The sequence below is a fragment of the Anopheles merus genome, chromosome 2L (assembly GCF_017562075.2).
Source record: "Anopheles merus strain MAF chromosome 2L, AmerM5.1, whole genome shotgun sequence".
Lineage (NCBI taxonomy): Eukaryota > Metazoa > Arthropoda > Insecta > Diptera > Culicidae > Anopheles > Anopheles merus.
The window spans coordinates 18,245,141-18,263,386 of NC_054083.1; the positions used below are offsets into that span (position 1 = coordinate 18,245,141).

Sequence of the window (18,246 nt, forward strand, 5' to 3'; positions counted from 1 at the left end):
CAGTTCATTTCCGACTAAATATATTATTAACTGAATAAGTGAATAAGCAAGAAAGATGTTATGTATGTTACCAGTATGCCAGTATTTGTATTGTTCCTGTGGGACTTAAAAGCAGGCTTTCCTTAAACATAACGGGCACTAAGATTAATTATTTTCGTGCATCAATCTTTTTTAATTACTCAATCATCTCGTGGTAAACAATGTTTCTCACTGTGACACCCTCAAGATCATAATCGGGATTCACTATCAGCACCGCCACGTTCTTCCTTGATGTCACTCGCGACAGTGCAACGTAAAGCTGTCCGTGTGCGAACACATCTGAGGGTAGGTACAAACCAAGGTGGTGTAGGGATTGACCTTGCGCCTTGTTTTTGATGGTGTCATTTGACGCAAATATCTGTCGATGACGCGCAGAGCACAAAATTGCTCCTGTGTACGTAGCAGCATGTTTTGATCAGAGTCCTGCGTTGTATAACGCTCTCGATGCTGCCAATGGAAATCCTCACATAAATGTAACACGTACGACTCCCACAGGTGGCGAGGATTTTGTGGCTGTTGCGACAGGATGATTGCGAACAGATGGCGCAGTTGAGATGGCATATGGAACGAAACGGCTTCCTGCATTGCCCGATCCCATTCATGGTCATCTTGTAGTAGCCCAGCCATAGTAGCTGCTTCATGGTAAGACGCATAAACGATACCGTCAACCGTCCGAAGGTCTTCAAATGAAGTTGGGCCCTTGCGATAGCACAGCATCAACCGCAAGCAGTACCGTTCCATCTGCGACATCGGACAGTATACCATATGACCAATCACGATGCTTGCGTCACGAATGCGTTGAATCCACTGGCATCCTGAGCCTTCATGCCATGGAAGTCGCTGAGTTGGCTTGGCATATTGGAAGTACGTCGGTAGCTCTTGATATGTGAGATTTCGCGCGGAAGGATCATTTGCCATCAGCTGAAAGAAGCGCGTTAGTATTGTGTGGTGGCCTCGTTCGATGACAGATTCGATGTTTTCGTTCGAATTAAAGACGATTCCCTGTTGGTTCTCGAGGTGTATCGGTAGTACGACGACAGTGACTGTTTTTGCCTGCATCTCGAAACCGAAGATGATTGCCATGGCCTGAGATGCTGATATGTACCGAGCATCAAGATATTCTTGTATCTCGTTCAATGATGTAGATGGCGAAATTACTACTCGGTCGTGTCCCTTATACACGTACTTGTAAAGGTACTTAATACTGGCCACCGACGAACATACCTCGACGTTTATGTGACAATCGTATTTATGACACAACCACGGATTGTAGGGTACAACATAACGATTGTCCAGGTGTACACCCTTTACTGTTACAGTACGTCCATCGTTGCGTCGTCTATATACTGGTGTTGCGTGCGAAGTGCATGCAGAATAAAAAATAAAAAATGAAAAGACACAAGATCGGTGAATTTCCACGAAACGCCAGCCGTACCCCCCACGATGAACGTCGCTACCAGCACGCGCAGCACCGGTACCGTCTACACAAAGGATTGCTCGATGGATTGATCGATGCGGAATTTCTGGAATCGCCGGTGCGAACAGATGTCGCCGGGAGTGACAATGGAAACCGGGAGCGCGATGGGAGTTGGGGACAAACGGGAATGGGAGTGGGAGGAAAGGCGTAGAATTTTGGGTTAGTATCGTGCAGAAAAATTGTGAAAATTTTGGTATATAAAGGCGGCTCAAGCTGGAGCCAAATCAGATTCGAACGATAAGCCAAAGTGTTAAGAGCTTCATTTCATAACATCCGAAATAATCCGAATCTCAAGGAACGATCCCCCTTTCTGTTGCATAGACTCCCGAGGCAGCGAGGAGCACTAGCTGAAAGGCTTGGAGAATTCCCCGTTGTAGCCGTAGGAGCCGGAACCTTCGCCCGGCGGAGCCCCTCGGCCGCAACATTGGTGGCTCCAGAGAGGAGAGCCTCACCGTAAGATAGTGTCGTCGCGTCGTTGCTAGACCGGAGTGGACGAGCCGTGTAGCTACCGTGCTCCGTGTTACCAAGTGCGCCGTGGTCCCGAGTGTCCAGCCGCACCGGAAGGGTCGAGCCCAGAGTGTGCTTCTGGAACCGAAGTGTCCAGCCCATCTGTGACGTCGTCACATCATCATCATTGGACCGGATTGGAATAAAAAGCTAAGTCCGTGCTTCTGGCCAGAGTGTCCAGCCATCCGCGTCATTGAAGTGCGCCGTGGTCCCGAGTGTCCAGCCGCATCAATTTATGTTATTTGTCATACGTCCTTCTGTCATTGGACCGGATTGGAAAAAAAAGCTAAGTCCGTGCTTCTGGCCAGAGTGTCCAGCCATCCGCGTCGTTAAAGTGCGCCGTGGTCCCGAGTGTCCAGCCGCATCAATTTATGTTGTTTTGTCATACGACTGTCAGTCGTAGAATTGTCGTAAAAATGGCTAACAAGAAGAGCAATTACTTTGTTGAGAACAAAAACGGCGCATGTCGCCTATGTACCGAACCAAACGGTGATAGTCCGTTTGTTAAGTGTGAAGAATGCGATCGATATTTTCACCTGGCCTGCGCCAAATTATCGGCGGTACCAACCGCAGAAGAAGAATGGTTGTGCATAAAATGCCAAGATATCAAAATCCAATACCAACAAGAAGAAAAGAAAAGCACACCAGATCAAGCCATACTAGAACTCGCCATGGTATTACAGAACAATAGTTTGGAAGCCAGCCGCCATATCAAGAAAACCACATTAGTAAACCTTCCAGAATTTGATGGGAAACCACAAGACTGGCCACATTTCAAAAAGACATTTGAAGACACAACAATTGAAGCAGGTTTTAGCAAGCTAGAAAACTTGAATCGTTTGCAACGATTTGTTAAGGGAGAAGCCGAAAAAGCAGTGCGTGCCTTACTCTTGGATCCGCAGAACGTTCCGGCCATCATGGCTCGTTTAGAAGAACAATTTGGAAGAGCGGACCAAGTATACAAAGAGCTATTGAAAGATGTGGTGAAAATAAAGGTCGAAGGACAAATGAAAATAATGGAGCTTTCTGACGCTCTTGATAACCTAGTTACAAATATAAAGATTTTAGGAAAAAGATCTTATTTGAATGATCCTCGACTCATCGATGAATTGTTGGCAAAACTTTCGATCGATAAACAACTGAATTGGGCACAGCACAAAGCCAGTCTAGAGGCAGCTAATTCCGAAGTAACGCTTGACCAGTTCAACGATTGGATGCACCAAATATCGAAGGTATTGCGAAGTCTGCCAAAAAGAACAGAGCGACCACAGAACAAGGTAAATGTTCACAAATATCACAATCGCAAACCACCAGGAAATTCCCAGCAAATGAACATTGCTCAAAACTTGCACACAGTTTGTCGCTTGTGCAAAGGACAACATACGTTGCCAGAGTGTGAAAACTTTTTACAGAAAAACATTAGTGACCGAATTGCATTCACCACACAACACCATCTGTGTTTCACATGTCTCCTCTCCAGCGAGCATGTCCAAAGAAACTGCCCATTGTCCAAAGTATGTAGTGTGCAGGGATGTATTCGGCGGCATCATCCTCTGTTACATGAAGTGCCCCAGCCAATATATTATCACTATAACGACGTACGTGTCTACTACCAGATCGTTCCGATAACCGTACGCAATGGGTCAGTGGCTATGAAAACGTTTGCTTTCTTGGACGCTGGATCGTCACTAACACTGATGGAGGAAGATTTGGCAAACAAGTTAGGTTTACAAGGCCGGCAATATCCATTAACAATGACGTGGACCCAAAATCTAACGGTAGAACAAGACACCAGTCGTCGAGTGCAACTTACGATTGTAAATGATCAAGGAAAAGAATTCCTATTGAAAGAGGTGCGAACCGTTAAAAATCTACAACTACCACAACAAACAATAGACACCAATAGATTACTTGCTCTTTACCCACACCTGAAAGGCATTAAAATAGAATCGTTTACAAACGCTTACCCTACCATCCTCATCGGCTTAAGTCACAGCCACCTTATCATGCCATTAGACCGCAGAATGGGCCGTCCAGAAGAACCGATGGCTATCAAAACAAAACTCGGATGGATAATATTCGGAAATGAGTACACACAACCGGCAACAAGATCGGATCATTTCATGGTACACAAAAACGAGGAAATAATGAATAGAATGATCCAACAATACTTCAGTACGGAAGACTTTGGAGTGAAAGTGACAAAACCTCTTGTGCCCAAAGAGATAGAGCAAGCGAATAAAATTCTAGAAAAGACACTAGAGAAAAAGGATGGATATTATCAAGTGGGACTGTTGTGGAAACCAGAAGTGGCACACTTCCCAAATAGCTATCCAAACGCACTGAAACGCCTAGTAAGTTTGGAAAAGCAGTTGAATAAGAATAGAGAGCTGCAAGTTTGGGCAAAGAACACATTTGCAGATTACATACAGAAGGGTTATCTGAGAAAGTTGACGCCAAGCCAGGTTGCTATTGCAACACCAAAAACTTTCTATCTACCGCATTTCGTTGTAGTCAACCGAAACAAACCGATACCGAAACCACGATTGGTGTTTGACGCGGCTGCTGAAGTCAATCACATTTCGCTGAACTCCCAATTACTATCTGGCCCTGACGAAATGGCTTCACTTTTCGGTGTCTTGCTACGTTTTCGAGAAGGCAACATCTGCGTCACAGGGGACATCCAAGAGATGTTCCACCGAGTAAGAATACGGGAAGAAGATCAGGACTCTCAGCGTATTCTGTGGCGAGATTGTGAAAACCGGTGTCCCGATGTGTACGTCATGCAAGTCATGACATTTGGCGCGACTTGTTCGCCTGCATGCGCACAAGTAGTAAAGAATACCAACGCAGCTGCCCACGCCGAAACACACCCTCTGGTAGTAGACCCAATAGTTCGGCAACATTATGTTGACGACTATCTCGATAGTTTTTTCACAATGGAAGATGCAATTGAAACAGTGAGACAAGTAATTGAGGTACACAAAGCTGCTGATTTTCACATAAGAAATTTTACCTCAAACCGGGGGGAGTTACTGAAAACAATTCCTCAAGATCGTGTACAACAAAAAACAACTTCAGTACAAATCGAAGAAAAGGGCCAAGACTACGAGAAGATACTTGGTGTTCATTGGAACTCAACGATCGATCATTTTGGGTTTCAAGTCAAAATGAACAAAGTAACAAAAGACAGGCCAACAATGAGAGAAGTTCTTAGTTGTGTCATGAGTGTTTACGATCCGCTGGGCTTAATAAGCCACGTAACAATAGCTGGCAGAATTTTAATGAGAGAACTTCATGTTATAACGAAGGATTGGGACTCCACCATTCCAGATGAATTACAAGAGAAATGGGAAGAATGTCTACGCGTAGTAAAGAGTGCCGAAAACATACGAATTCCGAGGCAATTGGTGAAATCCTTGAATGATCCGCTAGAATTGCATACTTTCGTAGACGCTTCTGAGAACGCATTTGCTGCTTGCGTTTACGCCCGCACTGTATCAAGAGAAGGAACAGTATTTATTAATCTTGTGGCCGGAAAGGCACGCGTGGCGCCAATTAATCCATTGTCCATTCCTAGGCTGGAGTTACAGGCTGCGGTTCTAGGTGTACGTCTAACCGAAAGTATAAGAAAAGAACTTCGCCTATTCGTAAAACACATAACATACTGGAGTGATTCAGAAGTAGTATTGAGTTGGCTCAAAAATCGACGTAAATACGCACAATTTGTTGCTCATCGTGTGGGCGAAATTTTAGAATCATCTCGAGCCGACCAATGGAGATGGGTTCCATCTCGAGAAAATCCAGCAGACATTGCAACAAAACCATATCCAAATGATTGGATTTGGGTAAATGGACCTTCGTTTTTAAGAAACGACGAATCAGATTGGCCACACAAAGAGATCGTAGAAACGAATGAAGAATGCCGCGTAGTAGCTGTACACCAACACGCAGAAACAGCTATACCAGTCGAGAATTATTCTTCGTGGCCTAGATTGTTAAAACATCTAACAATTCTGAAAAAGTTTGCCGATTTTATTAGAAATCGCTCAGCATTTACACGTTCCATTCAGCCTGATGACGTCCAATTAGTCCGAAATGGAATGTATCGCAGTGCTCAATGGGAAGGATTTCCCGAAGAAATGGCGACTCTCACTAAAGGGCAACCAGTACCAAAGCAAAGCCCTTTAAACAAGCTATCACCATTTTTAGACTCCGATGGCATCATGCGTTCCCGTGGAAGATTGGAAAACATCAGCGCGCTTCCCCAAGGTACACGCACGCCAATCATACTGCCACAGAAACCAAGATTGGTAAAATTGTTAGTGAGAAATTTCCATGAACGTTATTTGCATCAGGCCGACAACGTAGTTATCGGCGCAATTCGACAAGAATATTGGATAGTGAATTTGCGAGCAGTCCTAAAGAACATAAAGAAATGTTGCCAAAAGTGCATTCTACAAACCGCTGCACCAGTAGCCCCCTTTATGGCACCTCTCCCAGAATTCAGAGCTCACCCATACACACCACCGTTTTATAATACAGGGATCGACTATTTTGGACCTATCGAAGTACAAGTAAAAAGATCGTTGGAAAAACGATGGGGTGCTATCTTCTCGTGCATGAATACCAGAGCAGTTCATATAGAACTAGCCGAGAAGCTAGACACAGACAGTTTTATGGTATGCCTGAAGAATTTCCAAAATCGCCGAGGAAAAATATGCAACATGTATAGCGATAACGGAAAAAATTTTGTTGGTGCGGAGCGCGAATTAAGAGAATTAGTAACAGAAATCGACAAGCGCATGGGACATGAATCGGCGCTCAAGTACGAAATAAAATGGCACTTCAATCCCCCTTCCGCCCCCCATTTTGGTGGAGCATGGGAGCGGCAAATACAAAATATCAAGAAAGGATTGCGGCACATGTTTACTGAATGGAGTCACCGACACCCGACTCCAGAGACACTTCGTGCCACTTTAATTGAAATCGAGGCAATGCTTAATTCCCGGCCCTTAACACACATACCGCTGGAAAATGAAGAAGACGAAATACTCACACCATTTCATTTTCTTATTGGACGAAATGGCAGCCATATACCACCAGTAGTGAACGAAACCTCGGCAGCAAACAGGCAACAGTACAAACTCACACAGCATTACTCAAAGATATTCTGGGACCGTTGGAAAAAAGAATATCTTCCAACACTAATACGCCGAAATAAGTGGACTAACCACGTAGAACCCATAAAGGTGGGAGACATAGTCGTGCTGTTTGATGACAACGCACCTCCGGGAAAGTGGATCAAAGGAAGAATTATGAAAGCGAATATGGCCCCGGATGGGCAAGTACGATCAGTGGAAGTAAAAGTGGGAGAAAACATATTAAAACGGCCAGCTGTCCGAGTTGCCGTATTAAATATAGAGCAAAAAGAACATTTGCTTCTCCACACAACATCTCAGCAACACCAGGGCACACATCGAATCAGACCACTTCAGCCTAACAATGACAACAATGAAACGAAGCCTCCTCGCAAGAAGACAAAGATCGCCCCATGTCATTGGGCAAAACAGTTGTTGGAAAATAACCCACCAAGCACTTCGACCAACTAAGCAAGAAGCGTAATCCCCACCTGTGAATTACGTGGGGGAGAATGTTGCGTGCGAAGTGCATGCAGAATAAAAAATAAAAAATGAAAAGACACAAGATCGGTGAATTTCCACGAAACGCCAGCCGTACCCCCCACGATGAACGTCGCTACCAGCACGCGCAGCACCGGTACCGTCTACACAAAGGATTGCTCGATGGATTGATCGATGCGGAATTTCTGGAATCGCCGGTGCGAACAGATGTCGCCGGGAGTGACAATGGAAACCGGGAGCGCGATGGGAGTTGGGGACAAACGGGAATGGGAGTGGGAGGAAAGGCGTAGAATTTTGGGTTAGTATCGTGCAGAAAAATTGTGAAAATTTTGGTATATAAAGGCGGCTCAAGCTGGAGCCAAATCAGATTCGAACGATAAGCCAAAGTGTTAAGAGCTTCATTTCATAACATCCGAAATAATCCGAATCTCAAGGAACGATCCCCCTTTCTGTTGCATAGACTCCCGAGGCAGCGAGGAGCACTAGCTGAAAGGCTTGGAGAATTCCCCGTTGTAGCCGTAGGAGCCGGAACCTTCGCCCGGCGGAGCCCCTCGGCCGCAACAACTGGATAACCGTCATCGGCTTGTTTTGTTTCATTGGTGAAATTTTTCGGGAACCTTTTCGAACATACACCATCTTTCATACACGGTGCATCCGGATTCGATCTACCGCATGGTCCATGCATCATGCACATGCGTACTGTTTGATAAAGTTGTTCGTTTTCTGGATCCGGGATTTCGGCAGAGACTAAACGGTCATAATCATCCGCCGATCGTGGCTTGTCCGCTTCAGCAAGCATCAGCAAACAGTGAGCATGGGGAAGGCCACGCTTCTGGTATTCAATAACATGAATGCGTGCAATCTCTAAACCAAGAACTCCAGCCGAAAGGTCATCCAAGATAGATTTTAGTTTCAGTCGAAACACACGGGCCGTCAGATCTGGTCGATCTGCGGCATGTTGTCGTGGAAGTAAAGCTTCCGATACCTCTACCCATTTCGGGTTGCAAGTGACAGTGATAAATAAATCTGGCTTTCCAATAGCTCTCACAATGGCCATCGAATCTTGATATTGGGCGCGCATATAGCGCTCGCCTCCTGGGAAAGATGGGGCAAGAATAATGCGTGTGCCCGCTTGCCCAAGTGTTCGGTCGTGTTCGAGCGGATCTTCCGGTAACGGATTGACGATTGGACCAGCAAAATCCATTATGCCAGCGTATGCATCGGCACGCAGCTGTGCTTGATGTTCACGTTGGAACTTGAGCCGCTGTTCTTCGATCTTACAGCATTGATCAACGGCGTACTGTTGCATAAGGCGTCCTGCACGATGGATTAGGGATGTTTGTCCGGCCCTTGTACACATCCGATAAGCGGCATATTCTCGAGGCGTAATCTGCCGTGATCTGGTATTTTCTCCAACTGCCATTTGTCCTTCACCGTCGGCTGTTTCATCATCGTTGCGGCTACCTGTTCGTGTGTGTCGTTGTGCCCGATCACGCCGCATTCTCTTTAAAATATTATATGTCCACCCAACTTCTGCGTATGGATGCAGGAGCGGATAGGCTAGTGGGTCATATAGTTGATGTGATTCGAAAACACGGCTGAGGTTGCCAGAAGCACGACATTGTAAAACGATGTCACGTGACTGTCCTTGTTCTCCATAAAGGAATATGCCACCGACCTCATCGGCGGTTGGTCTGTTGTAGCGACGCTGATCGAGGCCCGGCAAGCGGGCGTGAATGTGTAGCTGGACATTTTGTTGTAGCGTTTTACGTTCATATGCGTGACGAAACAGGTGAGCCAAGGAGTTATTGGCATCAAACATACGCTGTAGAATTGCCACTTTCATTCGATCCAGCTTATTGCTCAAAGCAACTCGTGCTTCAATAACATTGTTCTGATTCTCTTCTATACGCGTGTCGTTGAAATAAAGTTGTGCATAAGCTGGCGCATGACCTGGGACTTGGTCAAGTGCACCGATTCGATGGCACAGAGTACCCTGGATACGGAACGTATAAACACCTCTACCGTTGGCGACAGAGCGATCTTGACGCACATGATCATTTGCACGTATTGATGCTCCCATGGACGTAAAGGCGAATGCGTTATTGTATACACGAATATTTCGCATGAATTCTGCATCGTCAAACAGTTCAGATAGCTCAGTTGGAGGCTCTTGAAATGGTGGCAAAATGACCTGACCACCATTACAGCACAATGTTCCAATCTCTCCAGCCCATTTTTCTGCCGCACAATATGGGCACGGTGTGCGAGCGTTCAGTTTATGACGTATTGGGTAGTTGTAGTTATCATGATAACCGAGCCCAGTATTTAGTGTTCGTGCTCCGTATTTGTTTTGGATTCGTTTCCGTCGAAAGGCTTCCCATCGTTGGCGAAGCGGGAGAACGAATTCTGTCTGCTGCTTATGGTGAAGATTAATAAGTTTTCTTATTATTAGCTGTTGCAAAAGATTGACATATGAATTACTTACTATCTCTCTATAAATCTGAAGATGTGATCGAGCAGCATGCGTATCTTCTGATGGAGCAACCTGCAATTCATGTGAGGAAGGATTCTCTTGACGATCATGTGTCCTCGTTTCCGATGGTTCCGGACCTGTAGTATCACCAACTGTCCGTCGACGATGACGGTACTCGGCCTGCTGTTTACGTTGAAGACGTTTCTGTTTTGCAGCGGGTGTTTCTTCGGGAGGAGTTGCATATCTTACCCTCCAGTCCTGGGGACACGGCTCCTCGTCACGATCGTTTGTCCTCGTTTCCGATGGTTCCGGACCTGTAGTATCACCAACTGTCCGTCGACGATGACGGTACTCGGCCTGCCGTTTACGTTGAAGACGTTTCTGTTTTGCAGCGGGTGTTTCTTCGGGAGGAGTTGCATATCTTACCCTCCAGTCCTGGGGACACGGCTCCTCGTCACGATCGTTTGTCCTCGTTTCCGATGGTTCCGGACCTGTAGTATCACCAACTGTCCGTCGACGATGACGGTACTCGGCCTGCCGTTTACGTTGAAGACGTTTCTGTTTTGCAGCGGGTGTTTCTTCGGGAGGAGTTGTATATCTTACCCTCCAGTCCTGAGGACACGGCTCCTCGTCACGATCGTTTGTCCTCGTTTCCGATGGTTCCGGGCCGGCAGTATCATCAATTGTTCGTCGACGATGACGGCACTCGGCCTGTCGTTTGCGTTGTAGACGTTTCTTTTTGCATCAGGTGTTTCTTCGGGAGGTGTTGCATATCTTACCCTCCAGTCCTGTGGACATGGCTCAGCACTCATATTCTAAAAATCGAACAGTAACGTTGAACTACTTGTGTAACCTTATCTCTCAATGTGATGTATATGCTTACCCGTCCACTGCTTAGAAACTTTTCCAACACTTAATTGTTGTTAAAAATTAATCTTGTTAAGAAATCTTGTAACAATTATTTCACAATATGCTTGAATGTCGTCAATTTACATGAATTATATTTTCTTGACAATCAGCTTGATTCCATAGCCTACTTGATTAGACTGTTTCTTTTCAAGACTTCATAGACTTTCTTGACAATCAGCTTGATTCCATAGACTACGTGATTAGACTGTTTGTTTTCAAGAAGAAAATGTTATTTTCAACGGTAATCAGTGAAAGATTGACAGAAGCATCTCAAAATTCTACAATTTCAATACCATATTTGTCATCAAAAATTTCGATGCATATAAATGAGGAATAATTCTAAAAAAAACTTTTTTTTACTATTGACATACTTTTTTTTCAAAAGATATTATTTTTATTAGTATGTCACGTCTTTTTACACATTGCTCATAACTGTTTCTCTCTTTTGTTTTATTTTTTTATTTTCATAAAAAATTAAGTCGATCAATCCATGCTACGATGAACTTCACATAAACACTTTGAAAACGTTGGTGTAGAAGTTTTGTATTGAATAAAACAATGATGTCTTTTGATCTGAATATATTAATGATTCAATCACTCTACCATTGCTTGTTGTCTCGGAGAATGGAAACACCGCAAAGAAATAAAAATCATCCAAGCACCCATAGTTGGTTAGCAAAACCGTTCTATAGTGAGTAACTTTTTCGTTCAGGAAGATCCTATAGTGAGCAAGCGTCACCTATGAGCGTGACGTGAGCGTAACGTGAGCGTCACCTCTTACTTCGTTTTGTATAGGGAGATATGTCATCAAGATACCGATTTTACTGCGGTAAAAATAATTTATGAGGTGCATTGCAAAAAACTGATAATTTTCTGGAAGCCTTAAATGTGTAGAACATGTGGATATTTTTTATTTTGACTCACTGTTCATAGAAATCGGGGAAAAAATTAAATAACAATTGCATCTTTAGGTACCCATTATGGCTATAGTGTTCCTAGCAATTCGCCATAAGGGTTCCTATGATGGATATAAACCATAAATCTTAAATCTTAGTAGGAAAAATCATTTTCATTATATTATCCAACCATGACAAAATTAGAAATTTAACACAATTTCAGTTGAATTTGATCGCAAATATGAAATAAAGTAGTTTTTCCATTTTATAAACAATTAATTTTTTTTATTCAAGAGTAAAAGATTTTTTTTAGTGGCAAGTAGGTAGTCTTAATTCTACACACAAGAACCAAAAATATCATAATCTATAATCTATGTAGAAGTCAAATTAATTAATTGCTAATCATAACTAGTTCCGGTTTTTTTTTGCTTTGATTTTTTTGGTTTTCCTCCTTTCTTATGTTTTTCGCGTTCCTCCAATCTTGCCCGTTTTGCTTCTTCTCTTTTTTCTTTGGCTTCTCGGCGTTCTTCAGCCTTTCTTTTTCTTAGTTGCCCCTCTTTCTCTTTTTGTTCTTTTTTCTGTCGGATTGCCTCCGTACGCTCTCCAGCCGTCAGTACGGGGTGAAAATTTGGTTTTGTAATTTCGATGTTTAATACTACGACGCGGCGTTGGCGGTAGAGTTAATACCTCGGGCAGGCTAAGTGTAGTATTATGACCGTCCAAGATGCCTATCTCCACTGTAATTACAAAATTAATATCAGTTGGGAAAATGTTCTATAGTTCGTTTGGCATTTTATTTTTTTTGCAAACGTCAGTTTTTTTACTTACCATGCTCGAAATCCTTAGGCTGTTCTAACATAATATTGCCAGTTCGTGGTTCATCGAAAAGATATTCATTTAAAGGCAATATATTTGTTCACATCGAAGACAGTGAAATGTTGCCAATTTCACATTTGCTTACATTGATGTCCGTAGAATTGGTCTCAAAGCTATTCATTGGAGATCTTTGTTGATCGAATACAACATGAGGACGAACAAATTCTCTGTAAAAAAAATCGAATGACACGTTCTTCACGAGACAAGAGGTTCACGTCTCCTTCGATTTTAGATCTCATATCAACACCAATCAGGTCGTATGCCTCAATTATACGTTCTATGCTTATTTTGATGTTGTCCTCACCGCTATCTTCCTGTCTAGCTGTGCTATTTGGCTCCATAATTGATGTATGAAGAGCTTCGCAAGAGTCATCAACTTCAGAATGTTCAATTTTAAAAGCAGCTGCTGTCTTGGCGATGCACTTGGAATAGTCTATCGCATTAGCATCAAATGGTTGCAAACGGCATGCCCGAAAACCATTGATAATCGATGGCTTTTGAATTCCCTTTTCAATAGCCTCACATAAATCTGGCCCAAAGTGCAAGATGTTAAGAGCACAACCTTGATTTTTCAATCTCCAAGCTTCTACTGCACGCTTCCATTCGTTTTTTAATGGCTTAAATATAGCCACGTCTGCGGGCTGTGTAATATGTGTGGTATTAGGATATAGGCATATCAATATTATGCCCAGTGATTTGCAGAGATCGGCTACTTCTAGTGCATTGTGCGATGCATGGCCATCAACAAATAATGTTATAGGAAATTTCACCGCTTGTTTGATGACAAAAGGGTGAAATATTTTATGAATTAATCCTTTAAAATTAGGAGAATCCATCCAAACGCGTTCGCTTTGACCAAGACCCCATTCGGAAGGAAAACTTTGCACTACCTCTTGCCGCAAACGTTTACCTGGCAGTATCACATGTGGATGTACAATAATGCCATTTGCTCCGAATGCAAACATAACTGTTACATTATGTTTGGCAGCAGCTTGCTCTGCTTCGTAAACATTGCGGGAACCAGTACGAGCAATAACCTCTTTTGATTTTGGATGAAGGAAAAATGAGGTTTCGTCTGCGTTAAAAATTCTAGCTGGATCATTCAATATTTCTCGCATTCCATTCTCAGTTATCCGCGGATGGTTTAATTTGATAGATGGTTGGCTATCTTTCTCACTAACTCGGCTACTAGCACTAGACAAAGCTTCGGGCATACGGAAGGAAAAACTGTTGTTGCGCCGCATAAAGCCGCGTAACCATTTGCGACCTGAAGGGAGGAGATATTGTGAATTATTGGTATTTAAACACTGACTCATACGCTTCTTACCCGGTTTGTTGTTACGAAAAGGAGTCACTCGATCTGGATTAGCCTCTAGAAATTCTTTTAACTTAAAGAGCAAAACTCTTCGAGTGACTGGAAATCCACGATCCTGCATTTCGTTCAACCAGTCAGCAATGTTTTGTTCCTCATCTGCTGATAGTACAGACTGTTTACCCGGTTTAAACTTATTTCTCCAATTACCACTTATTCTGTAACGGATGGTGGACATTGGGATACCAAATTCCTTAAAGGCAGCATACAATGTTTTACCGGCATTAATAGACTTAATACAGTCGCTAATCGCATCTTCGGTGTACGTTTTCAAATTACGTGATGGAGCCATTCTAAAAAAAACAACACATAAATTGAACAAACGTTTTCTTTTCAATCTAAACTCTACATACCTGGTGATTGTTTAGCAAATCATACAAATTTTATGGAAAACCGACACGAACAAAGAAATTGCAACACTCGTTAGCTAGCTTTGTGACCAAACTGACAGTATTGAAAAATGCATTCATAGCATGCTGCGATAATTCGTACCTCGATGTTTAGTTGTACCAATTGTGGACTATGGAAAATTACGCACTTTTTCGATGAAATGTCAGAAAAATTTGAAGTGAAGTGATTAAATAACTAATATTTTGTAAAATGATGTTGTTTTTTTCGAAGAAATACTGGTCTCTAATACTAAATATTCCTTATTACTCAACGGTATTCCCCTTAGCAAAATGTTAAGAGATGTCAAACATCTTGGCAACACATTTTAAAAGGGTGATATTTAAGAAATGCCAGCATGGAACTAATGAAGCACAAATGTTTTAAAATGATCATATTTGAAATAAAAAATACTACCGTGGTTTCAAAACGCAAATTGACTGTTTTAGAGCCAAAATATTGTTCGTTATAGCCATAATTGGTGACATAGCCACAATTGGTACACTTACCCTAGTCGTTGGTATCGCTTTGATTTTGTATTGAGTGCAAAATAGAAACTTTAAATGTTTCAAATATAGCCATAATTGGTACACTTACCATAGTAATTATTCGTAAGAAGTTTTAGATACCGCTTTACTATTGTAAAAAATATCGCGTAAAATTCTACATGTTTTTTGAAGCCCAAAATGTGTAGAACACGAGAGTTTTTTTTTATTTTCATCCAGTGTTTATCGAAATTTTTGAAATTTTGAATCGATTTTTTTACTAAGTGTATAAACATTATTAAATAAGGGGCTTTTCTATTCTTTTACTCGATTATGGTTGAGTCGAAAAATTAAACTCGATTGCTCTTTAAAATATGCTTGTTGTTTTAGAAGTCTGGTAGGGAAAATCAATCGAGACGGTCTGTCTGTTTGTTGCCTACTTCGATGTCGGCAGCCCAACTGTTGAAGATGACTTTAAAATGCGCTTACAACACTAGAGTATTGGCAAAAAATCAGTATTATACATTTTTAGATCATCGAACGGAATAATTTATTCTAATCTAATTTTATTGCATTATCGGTTGTTTTCATGATGGACCATCCAGTTTGGTATTGCTGGCATTTAAGTGATTACCTTGAATTAATTTTAACTCATATCATTATTGAATTTGTCTTATCAGAAAACTGAAACATTTTAATTCAAAACTGCCAAAACTTTGATTTTGAACCATTTTCGACAAAGGTTTTGATGTCGAGAACGACAAGCTTGAATCTACTGTGCAAATGAAAGAACACGTAGTTGTTTTAATGGATAAAACTCGCCTACTTGACATATTGTTATGGAAACCCCCCTACATAACAATTAGGAGCGGGGGATAGTTTAGTTCCAAAGTATACCTGATTTCCTTATTCTATTCTTGCAATCGAAATATCTCGACGTCGAGTTGCATGTTGCTAAGCAGATAAGTAAATTTTATAGTTTCAATTCTCCGTTGTATATCATTGGTTGCGTTAGTAGCCCCGCTCAATTAGTCGCAGAATTGATGTGGCTAATCCTTCTCAAATTTCACTTTCTTATCCTACTTATAACACCATGTTTGGACACACTTCATATCTCATAATAATCCTTCATATTACTTGGTAGCTTGCTTCGGTATATCTTTCGTCTCAGCACGAGACGCAGAGGAGCACAAATCAGGGAGGTTTGTTGGAATTAGAAAAATGGTAAGAGATGCCAAAATCTTGTCCAACAAATATCATCCTTCTAAAATGTGTTGGAATTAAACTAACGGAATTGGCCAGTACGAAACAAATGAATCACAAATGCTTTTAAATATTTATATTGGAAGTAGTAAACATTCTAAAACTACGGATAAATTTTTGTTTGTTTTAGAGCAAAAATAGTGTACCAATTGTGGCTATAGCACCAATTATGGCTATAACGAACACTTATTCAGTTACTAATTAGAGTCAGTTACTGCGGAAGTGTTAGTTGCATTTTTTCAAAAAAAAAAAAAAAAATACTACCACAGCAGCCGTTATAAAAAAAAATCGGCGTTAGCTGCAGAAGCCTTAAGTGGCCAACTATGTTGTAGGCTGCGGCTCTTTTCGAACTATTATGTATGATACTGTAACTCCCTGATTTAATACGTACTAGTTGTTGGCTTTTTTTAAATCATGTATCAATGAACAATGTCTTATTAATTTGAATATCCTAGTGATACATTCGTTCCTCTCAATCCATTGTGGGTGAAAGAGGTGGGACTCATCATCATCAGAAGCAGCAGAGTGTTTTTTCGAGACAGAAAATATTTTCGCTCATAGTCCCTGACTCCTTAGTCCTCCTGAATTTCCTTAGCAAAACTGCATGCATCAATCATGAACACTGGACATGTTAGCCCAAAGTCCAAAAGATATATGTATAATTTTTTTTGTGCAGATATATTTATCTGTCAAACGGCTCGATTTGATATATTTATGCGCAATCTGAGATTGCGCATCGTTTATTGATGATGAACTTAATGCATATCGTGAGGAACGCCGAACGGTCATAGTGAATTTCATTTCATAGTTCATTCATAAATCATTAATTAATATTGAGAAAGAAATATCGTTTGAAACAACTCGTTTACATTGGCGGAATCGTTACCAGAACCAGTCGCTGTTTAGAGCTTTTATGAACATAATTTACAGGGGTTTTATTATGTTCGTATTCCGACAGAGAAAGTTTTACAAATTGGTAGTTAAGAAAACTATTGAACTGTGCCTGATTCGTTACTCGTTAGTTCCATGTTCCTAGCATTTCGTACCGACCCTTTTCCACCATACGATGTAGCACCATGCGAGACGCAACCTTTGCAATGTAGCAATTATGACCTCATGCTACTGCAGCACCTGTGTTGGGGTCGCTATTTTGCTGTGCATTGAAAATACGCACTTGGTTCGTGATACCAGTACTGCACACCATTCAGTTGTTGGAAGGTGAAATCAATGCTGCTGTTGCATCAACCGGTTGTTATTCGTGTGCGTATTAATTAACAATTTATGCTTTAGTGAGTGGAAAATGGATGGCTGGATTTGTAAATCTCAACGTCACTAGTGCATGTGGCTTCTACATTGCAGGTATTGGTGGGACAGCGTTCTTACGACCGAACGATTTGGTCGACGACTAATTGTTAATTAGCATTTGAATCGAGTGCACACGACGAGCTAAAAGTATGCGCTACAGTTTACGAGAAGGAGTAGAAGATTGAGTGAGCACGATAAATCACAGGTGACGATATGTTAGCAAGCCAGTTTGCTTTCGAGATATGATGGTAGCTGATTTTTGACCTGGTTTTGTGTTCCGGGAATGCTATTGTGTTGCTTGGTGATAACAGCTTGATGTGGCAAACAATGTGTTTTACTTTTTAATGCAAAGTATGTTGTCCTTACAACGCTACGTTCAGGAGAACAAACCTTATTCTCTACAATGTTGTAAAATGAAATCGGTCCCTTATTCTATCGATAGGAACTTTTGTCGCTGGGTGACATTTACCTATAACCGAAGTTTTCAACGATTTAAGAACCCGCTAAGCGGTTAATTAAAACTTTTACCATGCTCTGGACGATTTCCATTTGTTGGTAGCGATCGATTTCCCTGAACCTAAGAGATAAATACTCTAGTCCTGAATACAAATT

The 18,246-nt window shown here is 41.9% G+C and overlaps 3 protein-coding genes across 3 annotated transcripts in view; all 3 read left to right on the forward strand.

Annotated features, from left to right (window-relative positions):
* Positions 1–18,246, forward strand: part of LOC121594526 — a 117,768-nt gene that overhangs the window by 65,273 nt on the left and 34,249 nt on the right. The window lies entirely within an intron of this gene.
* Positions 1–18,246, forward strand: part of LOC121594525 (GTP-binding protein Di-Ras1) — a 173,785-nt gene that overhangs the window by 65,272 nt on the left and 90,267 nt on the right. The gene's annotated exons all lie outside the window — the stretch shown is intronic.
* On the forward strand, positions 1,395–8,222 carry LOC121594522. The gene is made up of 2 exons (XM_041917854.1): positions 1,395–5,418; positions 7,012–8,222. The coding sequence occupies exons 1-2, from the start codon at positions 2,395–2,397 to the stop codon at positions 7,633–7,635; spliced, it is 3,648 nt and encodes a 1,215-aa protein (XP_041773788.1). The 5' UTR covers positions 1,395–2,394; the 3' UTR covers positions 7,636–8,222.